We start from the raw sequence: 17,897 nt of genomic DNA on the forward strand, positions 1-17,897 counted from the left end.
ACACTATGTAATCACAGAGTGTAGCTGAGCTTCATGAAGGCAGATACTGAGTGCATCTTAATATGGGACCTTGCCTCCTCCACTTGCTTCTCGTCATGATGACATCACTGACAACAGCATTATATTTCAATATCTTGCAAAAGCTCAATTGTAGAGTCTTTTTCTCGTTTGCAATTGTTATGGTGAATGAAAAACAGTCCCTCAAAAGTGGTTGTGGCTAGGCTGACAGCTGGGAAACTTTATCGTTTTCTCCACGGAGGAGGGGCCAGGAGGCGGGGCGAGGAGACAAGCGCAAGTGGAGGAGGCAAGGTCACATATTAAGACGCACTCACTGTATCCTTGTGCAAATAAGATTGTAGGCCATGAACCCGTTTCAGAATATTGTACTTTAGCGCCCCCTACTGTCTTTCTGCTAGTCATGCCTCAGTTTGGCCTTTCAAATGCAGACAAGTGATAATGTACTGTATATTCAATGTTAAATATTTGTCTGCCCATGTGTAAAAACCATATGCTGTAGGCTACTGCAGTATCAAAACGTCAGTTTACACTACCTCCAGTATTACAGAATTAATGCTGCTATATTTTGCACTCAAATAAAGACCATACCACATAAATACTGTCTCTAATGCGATATATTTATACTAACTGTAGTAGGGAAAACTGCATTTTCTTATAGGCCTCTTTGGAATCTTTTTAACATAAGGGTGACCTACAGAGATTAGTGAATATCAACTTCAATAATAGGCTGTCGTAAAGCTCATTTTAACCAAAAGAGAGATTTGTAACATACTTGAGATAATGATAATGATAATGCTCAAGATTTGGGTAGATTCAGGACTGTCACATGGGAGAAATGACAAACCAATTTCCTACTGAACAATGGACTCACAGCACCTGGCACTAAACACATACCATACATCATTTCCCCTATGAGGTTTCTGGAAGACTTTTGAGATGATGTAAAACCGTCTTAGGTACAATTACACAAGCTCGACAGCGCACATGGCATGTTATACTTCTTAATTGCTCAGATTTCTGACAGGAAATGACAAATAGTGTCCAGGGTAGATAGATTCCATTGTAGATAAAAAGCCATAATGCAACATGAGCCCTTTGTTTTCCCTTTGCACTGCCCTAATTGGAAACAGGCCCATTTTGAGGTTACATCAGCTTGTCCTCTCTGCACCAGTGAAATCACTGATCACAACTGTGTTTCTTAAAGGAACAATGTGCAAGAGTTTTTGTTGTTTATTCCAGAATTCATGCTACCCATTCACCTTTTTACCCTACCTTTTTAATGAATACTTATCACCACCACCATCAAAATCTAAGTATTCATTATGACTGGAAATAAAAAAATGCACTTTAAATACATGAAAAAGGGGATCTTCTCCATAGTCCGCCATTTTGAATTTACAGAAATAGCCATTTTTAGCGGCAAAAATGACTATACTTGGGCCATACTAGAAAATATTAGTTTATAACTTAGTAAACTTTCATGAAAATATCAGATTTGGCAAAAGCCAGCTCAGTTTCAATGAGCAACAGAGTTGCAGTACCTTTTTGACCATTTCCTGCACAGTGTACCTTTAACTACACCCACCCAAAACAAAACCTATAGCTCTAGCTTGGACTTCGGAACTGCATATTAAAGAAAGTACTTTCAACGGATGGCTTAAGTGCGGGCAATTATTTTGGCCTGAGGACCACATTTGATGTAGAATATTGAAAGTAGGGGCAGATGTTGCAGGCAACACGCCTGTGCATAAGACATACTGTAATGTACATGAAACTTGTTGGCCATTTAAGTCACTGCCTTTTCACCGTCTCTGATTATAAAACTCTGATTACCACTTGCTCCAAGATAACCCAACCCAGTGACTATACCAATTTTTGTTAAATACGCTCCACCAGTGACTAAACCTTTTCTGGAATACAGCAGTATACTTTAACCCTGGTAGGGATGCCAACCGTCACTTGAAATACAGAATTGTACTAAATTAATAAACAGAAGTATGGTTCTATATTGAGCTGAAACAGAACACAACTTGGTTAAAATGCAGGAAATTGCTTCAAAAAATACATTTTATAGTGGACGGACGTCCCCCTGAACTCTGCGAGAAAGAGGTGTCCCGTTTAATTTTTCACAGAGAGTCGGCAATCCCAAAAAATACCTATATGGACTGTGCAGTAAGATGTAGACATGTGCCTTAAGGGATGTATTCTAAATGACAACACATTGAAATATAAAATATAACTGTACTCAGACAACTTTTATTACGCTAGGAGACATAACAACGGCAGTGTGACCATTCCAATAAAATCTTAATTACAACATGACTGATAGACCCAACCATAAAAACAAACAAACAAAACAAAAACAAGCAATTGTGAACATGGGAAGGCATGCGTTGTTTTCTCTCTCCAGCAAATGCACGCCTTTAGCTTCTGTAATGTACAACAGACAGAATAGACAAAAAAATTAAATACAAAACAATGAGGTCAAGTCCATTCACAAGTAGCTCCAACACCACCACCACCACTTCAGACAGCTGGGGGCTATTCCAAGAACCTGGCTCAGTAAAATGTCAGGCTAAGTTAACTTTGAGTGTGGTGGTAAATCGTCTAATACAAGACCCTGGAGTCCTCACTTTCTTGACTGAATGACATGTGTGCGCCATCTATTAGCAGGTTTACCACTTCCTGTAGGTTAACTTAGCCAGGAGCTGTTACTTCAAGAGGCATCGCAGGCAGTGGTGGGTGGGGCTTGATGAAAGGGGAAGGGTCTAGAAGAGCTCCACGCCCTCCTCGTCCTCGTCGGAGGAGCTGTCCTGGCTGAAGATGAGGGAGGGTGCGGAGGAGGAGGTGGAGGAGGAGAGGATGCTGTCCGAGCTGCCCCCTGCACTGAGGTAGTGGAAGTGTGTGTCGCTGCGCAGGCTGATGATGCTGCTGTCGTCGTCGTCGTCGTCATCATCATCATCGTCGTCGTCCCCGTCGCTGTCGTCCTCGCTGGTGAGGATGTGAACGCCGCCGCTGGTCACCCGGGGCTTCTTGGAGGAGCGCGGGGGACTCGCGGGGGCCTGCGCTGCTCCACACACGGCCATCAGGGGAGGGAGAGAGAGAGAGAGAGAGAGAGAGAGAGAGAGAGAGAGAGAGAGAGAGAGAGAGAGAGAGAGAGAGAGAGAGAGAGAGCTTACATCAAGAACTATGAAGTCATATCAATTTCATACCATCGTGTAGACATGAACATGTGACCCTGTTTAAACAGTAGGTTTATACAAAATCCATTGTTCCCCATACATGTAGACCATTCTGTGGAGCACTACCATAAATTGATCAACAGCCACACATACACTGCGTTCCAAATGGCAATTATCACTGATTTTCCGTCATTTGTAAAATTAGAATAATTAGCAGATGTCATAATTAGGGAAAATAATCCAAAACATCTTTCAAGTCAAGTTGCATTACTGGATTTGTAGCTGATTCAGAGCATGCACAATAAAATCTACCTGTTAAATATCAGAATAATAGTAAGAAAATTCCATTACAACACATTAAACAGGTGAAACAGGTGACATTTGAAGCTGCTGGTAGCTCTGGGGTCCAACAAACACCAAGGTGTGGATATACAGTTGTGCATGAATCGTCTACTACCAGCCAACCTTCGGCCGACTTATGTTCACAAGCAGAAATGACTCCTTAGGGTCTATTAATAAACACTACAACTGCCAAGCTGAGCTCCTGGGTGATGAGTCTGTGGCGGCGCTCCTTCATATAAACATTCTATCCACACATTAATACAATACTACAGAAGACCCAACAAAACTCCTGAAGAGATGCAGGGTGTCTGCAGCTTTTAACAAGTGAAATTTTAGACTTTTTTAGACCTTTTTTAGACCATCATGGGCAAAATTTTAGACCTTCGCGGAGTAATAAAAAATGAAATAAAGCCAGATTGTGGTCAATTGATACGCGCGCGCGCACACACACACACACAAAAGCACACGCACACACACACACACACAGAAGCCGACAGGGGAGGGGACAGTTGACCCGGCCCCAGAGAAAGAGGCCCCTCAGAATTGGGACCCAATTGTATTGTATTTATTGAGAGGGGGGCCCTTTCAGATGATTTAGCCCCGGGCCCGGTAAAAGCTGTCAGTGGCCCTGCACACACTACACTACACACACACACACATATACACACACACATACACACACACACACACACACACACTAGTGCATATTATAAGCATAAAGAGATCTGATCATAAATGACCAGTGAGAAGGTGCAATGCTCGCTTTCACAATTTCAAGTTATCAAAGCCAGCATTTGTGAACAGCCTGTCTTTACATTGCACTGACTGAGGTTTTTAAATCAAAATGTGATTGCCATGTGTGCAAGCCTATATCAAGAGGACCTAACCAAGATAGAAGAACAGAACATGAGCTAACACCACTACTGCCATAAAATGCTGCCATAAAATGACGTTTATTTGTTTCATCTATTGGAGGTGTCCAAGAGAACGTCTTGTGGCAGTTAATACTAATAACAAAATAGTTCGAAATTTTGACCAACTCAGCCCATGCCACTCAATCCAAAGATTCATGCTTTATTCGTTTTAGGGGGGTTGTACCAGAGGTCTCACGCAAGCGAGAGTGTAACTTGCATGACAGCTCAAGAGCGCGACGCGAGAAAGATTCTGCCACGGCGCGAGAGTCGGTAATGCGCAGCTGGCTACGGTATTCAAAATCTAGGGCTCTTTTGATGTAGACGTAGTTTAGGCTTAACATATTTTCAAGCAGCATAACGTGAAGCTAAATTGTGATCAATTCATAAGCAGCAGGCAAAGAAAACGCAAAACGGGGTTAATGAGAAGTGCATGTGACAGCACACACGAAACGTTTGTGCGTGGACATGACCGTAACAGCTCAAATGCCCACCAGTTTGCAAATTGCTACCACAGAACCAGCACAAAATACCAAGGCATCAAAACAGAATAGGACTACAACAAAGGCACTTCCATGGGAATTCGACTGTTAAATCACTCATAATTTCAGATTAGCCACACACACACTGTCGCTACTCTCTTTCGCTCGCACAGACACAATCAAGCTTCGCCAACGTTGAGGCTAACAACTACGCTAGACTGCTAAGCCACAGCCAACACCTGACTATTCCATCACCACTGCAAGGACTAAAAATCACTTCTTACCTGCAACGATTCACACTGGTGCTGACATATTCCCTTGGCTTGCACTGTCACATTTGTCTTCTGTTTTTAATCGACATCCTTCCAAATAGAAATCCGTTCTTTTTCAATGAGGTGGTGACTGACTTCCCTCATTTAGTTAACTTCTTCCAGGTGTTTAAGACAGTCAAGAAGCCTAGTTATCTAATGTATGGCCAACGCAACGCCAATATCGCTTTTACAACGTCTAGATATAAAACAATGTCTAGGATATAACACCACTAAACGTGGGCTTTCTAGTCAGACTGTGCGGTGAAAGGGGAGGAGGAGCTACAGTACATTTCCGTATAACATCTGTAGTTTTATTATTGTACGTTACAAACAGCAACATTTCATGTAGAACTACACAGACCATAACTGCCACAATACCAGAAAAAGTGGTGTGGAAAAGGACGTAAAAACAAAGCAAAACAGAACAAATAAACATTAATCCTTTGTCGATATTTTGCATTGAAACGTAGGTCTTAAATTACTCAACCTCAATTTTAGACTCAAGTGCAAAAAATCCCTATATTTTAGACTTTTTTAGGCCTAAAATGGATAATGTGTAATTTTAGACTTTTTTAGACTTTTTTAGACTCCGCGGACACCCTGGAGATGAAGCAAAATCTCTGAAAATCTATTTAGCTAAACTTAATAAACTATTAAGTAAAAAGCTACAAACTAAAAAAAGAGCCAAGCTGAGCTCGCTCCGCACGCACCTCTCACCTTTCCTCTGGGTGATGAGGGTGTGGCGGCGCTCCTTCATGTCGGCGCTGAGCTGCTCCACCATGCGGTCGATGCAGTTGTCCAGCACCAGCGAGCGCGCCTCTGAGCGGATGGCCTGCCGACAGATGGGACACTCGTCCTTGCGCTGCCGCCACGCGCGGATGCAGTGCAGGCAGAAGCTGTGCGCACAGTTCAGGGTCACCGCCTGACGGGGCAGAAAAGGAAGCGTGGAGATGGTGAAAAGTAAATGGGGTCGGTGTGTGTGTGCGTATGCGTGTGCGTGTGTCTAATGACGTGTGCATGTGTGCGCATGTAGACAGAAGGGTCACCGCCTGACAGGGAGGGGAAAAGGAAGAGTGGAGATCTTGAAAAGTAAAATGGGGACTCTTCATTTGAACATTCATTTACAAAAAGTGCAGATGGTACAAAGTGAATGGGGACTAATTTGAATACTAATTTACAAAATGAGAAGCAGAGATGGTACAAAGTGAATGGCGCCTCTTAATTTGAACACTAATTTACATCAACAATAGTACATGGTATATGGTAAGAAGACATTGTGAATCATAGCATATAGGATAGTCAATACTTTTTTTCTCTGCTCACACAGAGTGCAGACCAAATTACATGAATTCCCTCGTTTTCATTTACAAACAAGTAGAGAGTTACAAGGACAGACGTTGTCCCTTACTGAGTCATTTGACTAGGGCTTATTCTCGCCATCTTATTTCTATGTTTAAAGAAAGAGTGAGACAGTAAATGCATCCACTTTCATCATGAAGCTGTCAACAGGCCAATACAAACCAACTTTCACACACACCAGGAAAGCAACTACTTCCTGAAAAAAACTGGAACACGAATGTTATTCTAGGCTACAGTTTTGTCTGTTCGTGTCAAGACAAATCCCCCAAGCAGCAATTCTGAATCTGCTGAGCAACAAACATTTCCTTCTTTCGGTGTTGCACGCATGTAAAAGGTACTGCCTGCTGTGATATTTTTCAGGGTTAGACATTTGGGAGTTGATGGGAGCTCCCAAAGTGGATTTTTCCATATTTTCAAATTGAAATTGTGGCTGGAACTCATTTTACATTTTGAAAGTCTCTAGTGACTGTAGTTATAAAAACCCTCAAATCCAAAAAGACACAGGTCTTTTTTGCTGTGCATTTTGCATCTGTATATTCCAACAAAAAGCGATCTAGGCAAAAGGGTCAATGAGATAACTGGTGGCGATTTTGCATTGAACATATTTTTTGTATTCCCTTTCTTCCCTCATAACGCACTGTAGCTCAGTGTTTCCCAATCAGGGATACACATACCAGGAGTGCTACACTGTAGGAGCTTCATGAGAGAATGTCATAATTAATAGCAAATAGCAAACCTCGATGAAGAGCTCCGAGCAGATGATGCACTGCAGCTCGCTCTCCAGCACCTCGGTCATCTGCGTCACCACCTCCGCCTTCTGGGCCTTGGCCTTCTCCTTCTCTTCCTGCCACAAAACAGCACAGCATCATTCATCGGTCCTTGATTCCTCAATTCATTGCCTTTTCTTCCCTTGGAAATATCAAGTATACAAGGGAGGGTGGAGGAATTCTACACCACATGGCATCCTGCTTCTCTGTGCCTCTGACCCTCTTAGTTCACACTGGCACCGTCTGCCGACACATGCCAGTAGGCATGTCTGGTGAGTTCACCTTCTATGTTGTTCTAAATGCAGTAGATGTAGAAACACACATAGTCTCAATGTCTGATGGATCAATTGCAGCCCGAGTTGAACATTTCTGAATATTTTGTCGGAGGAAATGGAGTCGATGGAACCAATGAACTACTCAAATGCATTTCGAAGATCATTCCACATAAATTAATGAGATCAGTCAATGCTCGGTGTCAGTGTGAACAAAGGGTCCACCCATCACGTTTTTGCGTATTGAGATGTCCTACTACCTAGATGATGCTGAACCAAAAGGCACAAGGCCAGAGGAAGCGACTGAAAGATAGATATTGAGACTGAGCCAAAGACACCTCTAGTGAGCTCACTGCATTTCCTGTTGTCCGACACAGACACCAAGATGGTCACAGCGATATGTGCGGCCAGTGACAGTTTTATTACCCGGCAGTCTAGATTTGTTGGGCATATAGACCAGACAGCAAAGGTGACATACCTCTAGCTCTTTGTCTTTGGCTTGCAGGATCTCCTCAAATCCTTGGCAAGAGTTTTTCAGTTCCTCGATCACCTTCCGGTGCTTGAATTAAAAAAAAAAAAAGAAAACATGACAAAAAGGAGTTCAGAACCACATGTATGGCTGTAACCACAACAAGATATGCACACATTGTACATGAACAATAGTGAGAAGAAGAAGAGGTAATAAAAGAATAGTGACTGTGCCGCTGGGCTCAATATAAAAGACTTTGGCACCATGTTAGTTTACCACCAAACAGACTGAGCACATGTTTAAAAGGTCTCTCACTTCTTGTAAAGCTTGTTCCAGTTGCTTCCTGATTCCCTCCTCCTTCTGTTGAGATTTTTCCATCTGATGTCACCAAAAAAGGCAGAGGAGAATTAAATTTGTCACATGACAATGTTGTACAGTGTATTGGGTCAGTGGAAACTGACAAATGTACTTTAAAAAATTTAAATAATGTGGGGTTATTCATATGAAGCGGCACAACACAGCCTTTCCAGCCATGGCAGTTGTCTTGGATACATCATGTCGCCAATTCAGGCTAACCCTCCAGCCACCTTGACTGACAAATATTCTGCAGGAAACACTGACAACAATTGCAAATACTTTTAAACAGGCAGGCTGAGTAGCACCAAGGCTCGTCTCCAAGCTCACCTCCAGCCTCCTCTCCTCGTCGCAGTAGGTCTTCTCCAGGCTCTTCATGCGGTTGAGCGCCTGCTTCTGGTGGCTGCGCAGCTCGTCCCGCAGCGCCTCCAGCCGGGCCCTCAAGCCCCTGGGGTCCTCCTGCTCGCAGCCACCCTGCAGTTGGCCCTCCAGGGCCGCCACCTGTCTCTGGGTGCTCTCCACCTGTTCCCTCAGTGCCAGCATGTTCTGGCTGCAGTCCTGAAGGCTGCCCAGGTCCTGGTGCTCTGTGGACTCAGAGTCACTCGCACCACTGGCAAAGTCCTCAACAGGAGCGGTGGCTGTGGGTGTAGTGCGTTTAGACCTGTGGACGGATGTAATATTGTTGGTGGAGGTGGGGTCACTAGGTCCAGCCTCCTGGGAGGCTGTGGAAAGGCCTTGAGTCCGTTCCGAGAGGGCTGAAGGGTCAGGTGGAGGAGGTAAGGTAGGGGGATGATGGCGGGTGGGGGAGTGAGAGGGGGACTGGTGTTGTTGGTGTTGGTGTCGGTGAGAGTTGGGAGAGGCGCACTTGCGCTGCGCCTTCGATTTGGAACTGGGCGAGGAAGAGGGGCACACGTCGTTGTCATCTGTGGTGGAGCGTTTCCGCTTGGCCATCTTGTGCTTGGCCAGGTTTTTGGAGTAGACGCCAGGGCCAAGCGGCCGGGCCAGGAAGCCCTTAACCTCCTGCTCGTGTCGGCGGGCCAGTTTGTATTCGTATTCCACCGCAGCGCTGTTCACAGGCAGCCCGATGGAAATGGTGTCCCCCTCGTCCAAGACGTGAGGCGCCCCGGCAGGTATCCGCTCCTTGTTCACCATCACACCATTTACACTCTGTGGAATAGCCATGCAAAGAGGGGAAGAATGAGGGTGGACAGATACATACCACACACTTGCAGTGACACCACGAGCAGTTTAATAACACTGGCTATGAGGGAAATACTTGCCATATTATCAGTGACTGTCCACTGACCACTGACGGTTTGATTGAAAATGCAGTGCTTTCTAGAAATCATGAGAGGACAGCTCAGGGATAATAAACGATGAGTGACATCCATTCCACGTCCGACTGTGACCTGGGGCAGACAGAGATATCAGGACATGCGACTTGCTAATTTCAAATGACAAAAATGCGCCAACTTCAAATACGCCAATGTAAACTTGATGTGACCTACGTGCCACCCTACTTGTTTCAAAACTAGTTTACTTCCGATTTGTGTCACAACGTTGAAGAACACACTTTATTTGGCTATGTCAGGAATCAGGATATTTCGGGGCACTGGATAGAGAACTACAGGCATAGACTCTTGCAGTAGAACTGGAGCTAGCATAACGGCTTGCAGCTACGATGCTGTTAATGGGTCGTGATTAGCCGTGTTGTGTTAAGAAGAGGGATGTGCGTCTCCTAGTGAGTAAAGGCACGTAGATCATGTAAATATCACGTATGAATGTATCTGGGGACGGGTTCAATGAGCTATCAAGTACAAACTGTTGATTATGATAGCTAACTGGAGGAGTCTCGCTAGCGAGTAGGCTAACGTCACCTCTGTGTTTTCCAACAGATGCAGCCAGTCCGTTTCCTTCCCAACCCGTTGTAGACACCATATTTCATTTTCAACGACGTCGTCTTCATCTTCTGTGGAAGGTGAGGTACAGTTTTCTGTCTCTTCCATGATTAATATGCCATACAGAATATGCTACCTCTGTAGTTATGCTTCACAACAACGAAGCAAGTTTTTAGCTTCAACGCTAACGTGCGCCAAAACGATTGACAAGACAGTGCACCAATCACAGACAGCACAGTTTTTGATCCAATCAAAAGTTCAGTTGGTTCATTTCCCATCATTCTCCGCTACAAAAGTTTTAAACTGTTCAGATACATTTCATCGGATACATTTTTACATGGGGGGGTAGATTTGTTACATTGTATTACCTACATTACAATAATTGACGCTTTTATCTAAAGGATAGGCCAAGACTTACTGCAGGAGCCCGCTTCTTCAACAACGCATAGCAGTGCGTACAATTCAAATAGGCCTAGCCTACAAGAATAAGATCGACATAAATAGTAGGCTTTCAACATATCTTTATCATTCGATTTGCCTACACCATTTTTTAATGGTGCCTCATTTAGACATCTATCAATTCATCAGTAGGCTACCTAGGCCTACTGAACCCCCACATAGCAGGTCTGGTTTGGTCAATCCTTAGCCTCCTAAAGTTGTTTTTTCTTTGTTGATAAGAGATTGTCACTGGGCAAGTATGCTGCAATTTAGGCTCAGTGATCTGCTCGCTGCTGACATGTTTAGGCTATTTAATAGATCAGGACGACTATCATTATTTTAAGCTCTGGTTATCTGGACATGTACCATTCTTACTCTATCTTAGAGCAATTGTCTGGCTCTTTATTGGAGCCTAGTGTCAAAAGGATAGTTGAGTGAAGTTTAACATATTAACCAGTTATACAGTCATGCACCATTTTCTATAGATTCCCTGTTATATGGTTCAACATGACTCTCATTGTGTTTTTGTTAAATTACAGACCTCCGTTATGCAATAGTCAGCTGTATTTAATGGTGGTGCAAATAGTTGCAGTGATGCTGAATGTTGAGTATAGGCCTACTATGTTAAAACCCCAATGTTGTTTAATATGCTACGGTACAATGTCTAGTCATAAGTAAATAAAATAAGTTGATAGATCAGTTGAAAATGAAGGGGGAGAAACACTGAGGACGTGTCATATTTATTATTTACAGTGACAGACAATAGAAGAGAATTACTCTCAACATGGTTCACAGCTGTCTCTATTTACATCTCTCCCACTATACTCTTTAAAAAAGTTAAAGCCATTTGTATTTCAAGACCTAGGTCCTGTCATCCCTCCACCATCAAACCATCTTTGGTTATTACAGTAAAAAAAAAAAAGATCCAAATGAAGGCGAAAACACACACGCATGTGACAAAGGCTGTTCAGAATATGGCTTATATTACGGCATTGGTACGGAAAGGAACAGGAGCAAAATGAACATTCAAAGTGTGAAACATCTCTGTCTAACGAATATCTTCAAGCTGATAGAAGCTGACAAACTGTTTTACATCTGTGAATGTGAGAAAACAAAAACTAATTAAAACAGTGTAATCAACAGTGGTTCAGAGTATGTGAGATTGCATAAGCCTTAAAGGTTCAAGCTGAGAGGAAACACACCTTTCCTGTGGAGCAAAGGTTAGTGCGGAGGTTAACGCAGACATTCAACTCAGCAAAACCAACATTTCACAAAGACAAACAGGGACAGGGACCTTTGAAATCACAGCAAGCATTTAGAAAAAACTCCCACTGGCAATGCATTGTCAGTCCTGCTTGGAATAAACCGTAACAACATAAGACACTCAGAGAATAAGAAAAAACATTATAACATACAAACACGTACAGTTTTGCATCTTGTGTGGGTTTTCCCTCTTAGCCCTATGTAAATAGTCATGCAAATAATATACTGTAGAACAGATACTCTCTTGACATGCACTGGTCACCAAGACAATAATCCAAGAAAAAGAAAATGGAATCTGGATGTTTGTTTTTAAATCACTTAAAAAGCAGATTTCAGCTTTTTTACACATTTGATTGATTAAAACCATGTCTTCTTGTGATACTTAGAAATATCACAAAGGGAAACAATTAAGGAATGCTATACTGTGGTGGATTTTTTTCCCTTTGTAAATGTGCAGAAGAGAATACAAATACAGGTGAAGAATAGGCCTACAACATGAAATGTGACAGCCTAAGACGGATCACTGCGATTCATAATGTTAAGGCTTTGGCCTTTAAAAGTCAGAAACAAAAATATTTCTATGGAATCATCCTCTGAGGGTAAAAGATAAAAGATACAAAAAAGACACAAACATTTACATTCCTGATTTTTCAAGATGTGGTCTTTGTTATCTTCCACTGTGTACATGCCTCTTTAGAAAACCCAAGATCCCAAAATATAGGTATATTTTTCCCTGTTCATCTTGTCATTCTCATCATTCAAAATGGCACTTAAGGTTGGGGAGGGGGTGGTGATATCATAAAGTGACGATTTGGCTCAGAGACGTTTGGCATAGTTTTTGCATAGTGCATGATCTCGGATGTCACCCCATCCTCCGTTCTTCATGTGTGGGGTGTGCTGAACAGACCCATGGTCTGTCACAGTGAGGGTCTGGGGAAAGAGACCTGACTTTGCCTGCTGGAGGGACTCCTGCACCTTGGCCTGAGCCATCTCTGGCTTACAGGCCTCTTTCTGGTGCAGGCCACAGTCCCCTGTGTGCAGCACCCTGGAGGCCCGAGCCACCAGCACCTTCAGCGGCTTGGAGATGCAGGTGCCGGAGAGGTTCTGCAGGGTCCAGTCCCAGTTGTAATCATCGTAGGTGCAGTACTCATTGTTGCAGCCCATCAGCTTGTAGTACACCTCCCTGGAGATGCCCATGCCGATGTTGTGCTTGGTGGACAGCCAGCTCGCCGTGTCCAGCTGGCCCGAGAGCTCCTGGAAGCGCCCCGGTGTGCCGTCGTGGTTGCCCAGGGCCAGCATGTCACAGTCAGGGCAATCAGACTTCCTGTGGTCCAGCACGCCCTTGAAGAAGTGGTAGAAGTCGGGGAGGAGGTAGTTGTCTTCCTCGATGAAGAGGCTGAAGCCACTGAAGCCCTGCAGGGCCTGGACGCGCTCCCACACGAAGTGGAGCTTCCACCACCAGTGGTGCTTGGTCTGGGTGATGGAGGCTTCCCGGTAGTGGCCGTAGGAGTCTGGGTGCTCAGCGTTGATACAGCCAGACTTGATGGCGTCGGCCTTGGCTATGTCCCGTGGACAGTCCTTCGGGTCCTGCCCGGGAAACTCGTCCGGATAAAGCTGACGACTGTAAGGGAAATAAATCTGCAGGACCTTGCAAAAGTTTATCCCTTGTACAACGCTGGCTATTTCCGGGGAAAAATAGTCATGGCTAAATATAACTAGAAACTTGTCAACATTTGCAGCACTTTCCAATGACTGTATTAACAGTTTGAGGTAAGCTGGCCTGTTGTGGACTTGCACTACAATGACGACCTCGGGGTCCCCTGGGAACTTGTCACTGTTCTGAACGAACTGTTTGAAATTACTGTCATATACTGAAGTCCTCATGTCCATAACTGATCCATATTGGAAATTGCTCAGGGCAGTGGCTTGGATCTCCAGTGGCTTACTTTCCAGAGGTGGTGTTTCAGGAGGTTTGTCAGAGACAACAACAAATTTTGTGTACATGAAGATGAATACAACTAGGGAGACAAGCAGGAAGGCGATTAGGTTTCTTCGGAGGAGTCTGAATCTCATTTTGTCACCTCAACCTGCGTACAACTCTGGCACGTACACAGACCTATGGAACGCTAACACCACCAAACTTGACCATTACTCAGTTACAGATGCGCGTAATAACTTGTAGCCTATCCGTTATTACCAACCAGCCGCTTTGTAAAATGCTTTAGAATGCGCTGTCAAGACATTCCGTTGACGAGGCCATCTGTGCTCGCATGGGTATGACATTTACTTCACGGTCATTTTGGTCAGGTAACACCTAAGATAAAAGAATAACAAATTGAAAACGCGTTATTACAGACATTTATTACTACGTAATCGTCAGAAGCAAGTAGCCTATTGGGATGCTTCTAGGCAGTATGTAAGTTTTTAAGTTCACTCACCAACTGAAAGTATCATGTGTCATAAAACTTGTAACCAGGAAGAGGAAAAAAGTCATTTCGTGTACAAGGGAATGACTTGAAATTGACTGCTGACGTGTACACAAGCCCGCAGCCAACAGGAACGCACAAAACTCACAGTTGACGAATCACTATCCTACCTATGCTGTTGTAACTTGAGAACGGATATCGCGAATCATGTCAGAGGAGGTCTGAGAGGGCTGAACGAGGAAGCGAATAGGCTACCCAGCCACCGACTGACAACAACATTCTGTTGCTCGTGCGTTGCTACAGCGTTCTTCTTGCGCTTTTCATAGACTTCATAATCATACAAGACACAGGCCGATCTTTCTTAATTGTCTACCAATACACGTCGTGTAGGAGAATTGGTTTTGGCCCATTGAATACCTGCATTGAATTAGATACTACCTCCTCCGCAGTCAGGAATTTTGCCCCGGCAAAAAGGATATTGTGCCTAGCCCTATTTAATTAAACCCTGCGTCCCAAGGGAGTCTCTCTGTCCTGAGCCCGTGTAGTATGCCCCTGCCCTGTCTCAAGGAAAGAGCTATAATTTTGTCCATTGTTGACATGATTCGTTGGGAGATGAAAAAAAGCCTACAGTAGAGACAAATCGGTTCTTGTTATGTAGTAATGTGGTAGGCCTACCCTAGCCCTGGGGTTCCCAAATTTTACCATGACAAGACCCATATACTGGTAGAGTCTAGCCTTGCCTCCCCTGACGGTCTGTGCACCCCCTTTCACAACCGTAGTCTATTGTCTGTGTGTCAGTGTCCCACTGGTCTATATACAAATAGACTAATGTCAGTAGTAGTAGGACCTAATGCTCAGAGATGCAATAGATTATCATAATACAATCCTAAACTGATGGGAATATTTATTTTGGTATACGTTAATTGGTCAATTTTTGTTTTTGTGTTGCCATACTTTTTCTTCCAAATTGCTGCGGCCCCCCGAGCACCCCTTCGTGGCCCCCCAGGGGTCCCCAGCCCCCACTTTGAAAACAACTGCCCTAGGCTATTGTTTTAATTTCATCATTGTCTAACAGTTAAACCCACTGCCATGTCCGTTTAGGCTACATTTAACATGAGTGCATGGCACTTATGTCTGTCAGTTCAACCAGTTTGAACGTCAACCTGATCAATATGATCTTTTGGCACATAATAATCTCCTATCTGGTGGTCAGCAGCACACCTTTTCATGCTAGTGAGTTTTTGCTGTCTGCATAGTCTCAGGTGTATTCTTATTCCCACCACACCCAGCTCCACTCTCACCTCCATTCACTTGGTGAGTTTCAGCAGCTTCAACTCAACCTCTTTATCAAAGGACACTGAGGGTCATATGGATTTAGGCCTACTTTCTTGATTGATGGGACTACCTTAGTGACTCACGCATGTATTCAAAAGTAGCCTATGACTTTTGATTTAATTTCCCCCACGATACCCCTACTGTTTCACTGTGAAGCCTATGATGTGAGGGTCACAACACTGTTTGGTTTTAAAAATCAATTTGGCCTTTTATCCTCTAGGTGGCAAGAGCAGAACACACAAACAACATTGATTTCTGACCTCTCTGCAATCACTCTCCGCAATCACTCACAGCGCAAATGGTGCACACACACACACACACACACACACACACACACACACACACACACACACACACACACACACACACACACACACACACACACACACACCATTAGCCCATTTATTCACACACCCTTTACAATTTACAACCAACAGCCAGTGATGAACGTCAAATAAAAAACAATGCACCGTTGTTCTGTCTGAGTGGTTATTTGCCCATTGCAGTGCCATGACATAAATATTATAGCCTACACTCAGCACCCAAATGCAACAGTGATATTTCCCCCGTGTACTTGCAGCTAACAATGGGAGGGGGAAATTGCACTTAAACAAAAGCCACTCATGCCACATACTGTAGGCAGGCTAATAATAATACCCCCACAATACAGTGTTCCTGTTTCCACACAAATAACTGAGTAGCTCAGGAGTGACTGACTGTTCCAGGCAAGCCTGGCCACCTCAAACAATTTCCTCTGGAAGAAGGTTCATGCCTGGTTGCGCGGTTGAACCACTCATAAAAAAACCCTATTTTTGCGAATCGGCTTCCACTGTGTTGATTTATTGTCTGGATCGCTGCATTTCTCTTAATGACAAACATGTGTGCTGCTGCAGCCATTTTGCATTTTGGGGATGTACTGTGTGAGCACAGTATATGTATGATTTGAAAAATGCCTTCTTTATGAATGACGACACTACTGTTGAGATACATGATGTATTACATCTGTGAAGGGATCTCCTCTGGAAGGGATTAGATAGATCCAGCATAGCTTTCACATTGTTCAGCTATGTGCTATTTACTGAAATAGCACATTGGAAGATTACTCTCAGCAATAAATCAAAGAGCAGCACATGCTTTTGTCCACATTTTTTAACTGTTAATTGGAAACAATAATATAGCGTTTGGTTCAGATGAGGTGTTGTCACAATAAGTTGAAGTCTGTTTACACACCAGATGGACAAGCATGTGTCTGTGGATTTAAAAAAGTTATTACTCAAGATGCAGTGCAAATTTAAGTGGTCTCACGGTCACACCTGTTGGTGTGGGAGTACTAATCTGTTTTCATGCATTCGTAACTTTTCTGACCTGAAGCCGGACAAAAACTGCTGTCCCCACAGAGAGACTTGGTATGAAAGACCCCAGAGTTTTCGAAGTTGGCTGCAGGAGAGGCTTTCACTTGTTACCAATATTAACCCTATCCAGACCGGGCTTTTTTGGCATTCCTGGGACCGGGGGTGGTGACTACCAAACTTGGAGGATATGATCTTCAGCCAAGAATCTATGATTGACATTTGTTAGTTTGGTGTCATTATTGGGCATTATGACGTCATTATGACATCATTTCCTGATTTTATTGCCCAAAAAGTCGCTGTAATGTATTTTCCATCTAACTTGGGTAATGCACATCAATTTAAGTTGATATCTGCATCAAACCACTTCAAATGTTCACAAGGGTTTTGGATGCTGATGAAAATGTCAAAAATATGAAAAATTACGTCACAAAATCACGTCGTAGATATGGGCAAATGGTAGAAGGGTAAATGGTAGAAGGGTGAAGTGTGTGTATGGGGTGGTGCAGATCTGCTATAATTTGTTCGGCCCTCCTCAGACACCGTTGATTGTAAAGATATTGTAAAGATCCTAGATGTTGAGTAGATCTGATTTGATTGTCCGTTGAGCAGATTTGATGACTCGCTGGAGTCTTCTTACCAGTTAATATGCTTTCTATTGTACAGCGATAGAAGTTTTGTTTTTAGAGTAGTTTCTAAAATACCTCTACAATTCAAAATT

The 17,897-nt window shown here is 43.6% G+C and overlaps 2 protein-coding genes across 3 annotated transcripts; both read right to left on the reverse strand.

The window, feature by feature from the left end:
• Positions 1–2,254: 2,254 nt before the first annotated feature.
• rnf8 (ring finger protein 8, E3 ubiquitin protein ligase) lies at positions 2,255–10,520 on the reverse strand. Of its 2 annotated transcripts, none has more exons than XM_063222689.1 (8): positions 10,345–10,520; positions 9,748–9,876; positions 8,798–9,634; positions 8,429–8,491; positions 8,123–8,203; positions 7,342–7,449; positions 5,964–6,168; positions 2,255–3,085 (listed from the first exon to the last, which is right to left on the reverse strand). In XM_063222689.1, the coding sequence occupies exons 1-8, from the start codon at positions 10,471–10,473 to the stop codon at positions 2,787–2,789; spliced, it is 1,851 nt and encodes a 616-aa protein (XP_063078759.1). In that variant the 5' UTR covers positions 10,474–10,520; the 3' UTR covers positions 2,255–2,786. The 2 variants fall into 2 exon arrangements, with proteins under 2 accessions (XP_063078759.1, XP_063078760.1); XM_063222690.1 differs by having other exon boundaries at positions 2,867–3,085; positions 5,957–6,168.
• Positions 10,521–11,765: 1,245 nt separating this feature from the next.
• si:ch73-91k6.2 (alpha-1,6-mannosyl-glycoprotein 2-beta-N-acetylglucosaminyltransferase) lies at positions 11,766–14,863 on the reverse strand. The gene is made up of 2 exons (XM_063222691.1): positions 14,505–14,863; positions 11,766–14,380 (listed from the first exon to the last, which is right to left on the reverse strand). The coding sequence occupies exon 2, from the start codon at positions 14,137–14,139 to the stop codon at positions 12,883–12,885; it is 1,257 nt and encodes a 418-aa protein (XP_063078761.1). The 5' UTR covers positions 14,140–14,380; positions 14,505–14,863; the 3' UTR covers positions 11,766–12,882.
• Between the last annotated feature and the right edge of the window lie 3,034 nt (positions 14,864–17,897).

Source organism: Engraulis encrasicolus, chromosome 18 (assembly GCF_034702125.1).
Source record: "Engraulis encrasicolus isolate BLACKSEA-1 chromosome 18, IST_EnEncr_1.0, whole genome shotgun sequence".
Lineage (NCBI taxonomy): Eukaryota > Metazoa > Chordata > Actinopteri > Clupeiformes > Engraulidae > Engraulis > Engraulis encrasicolus.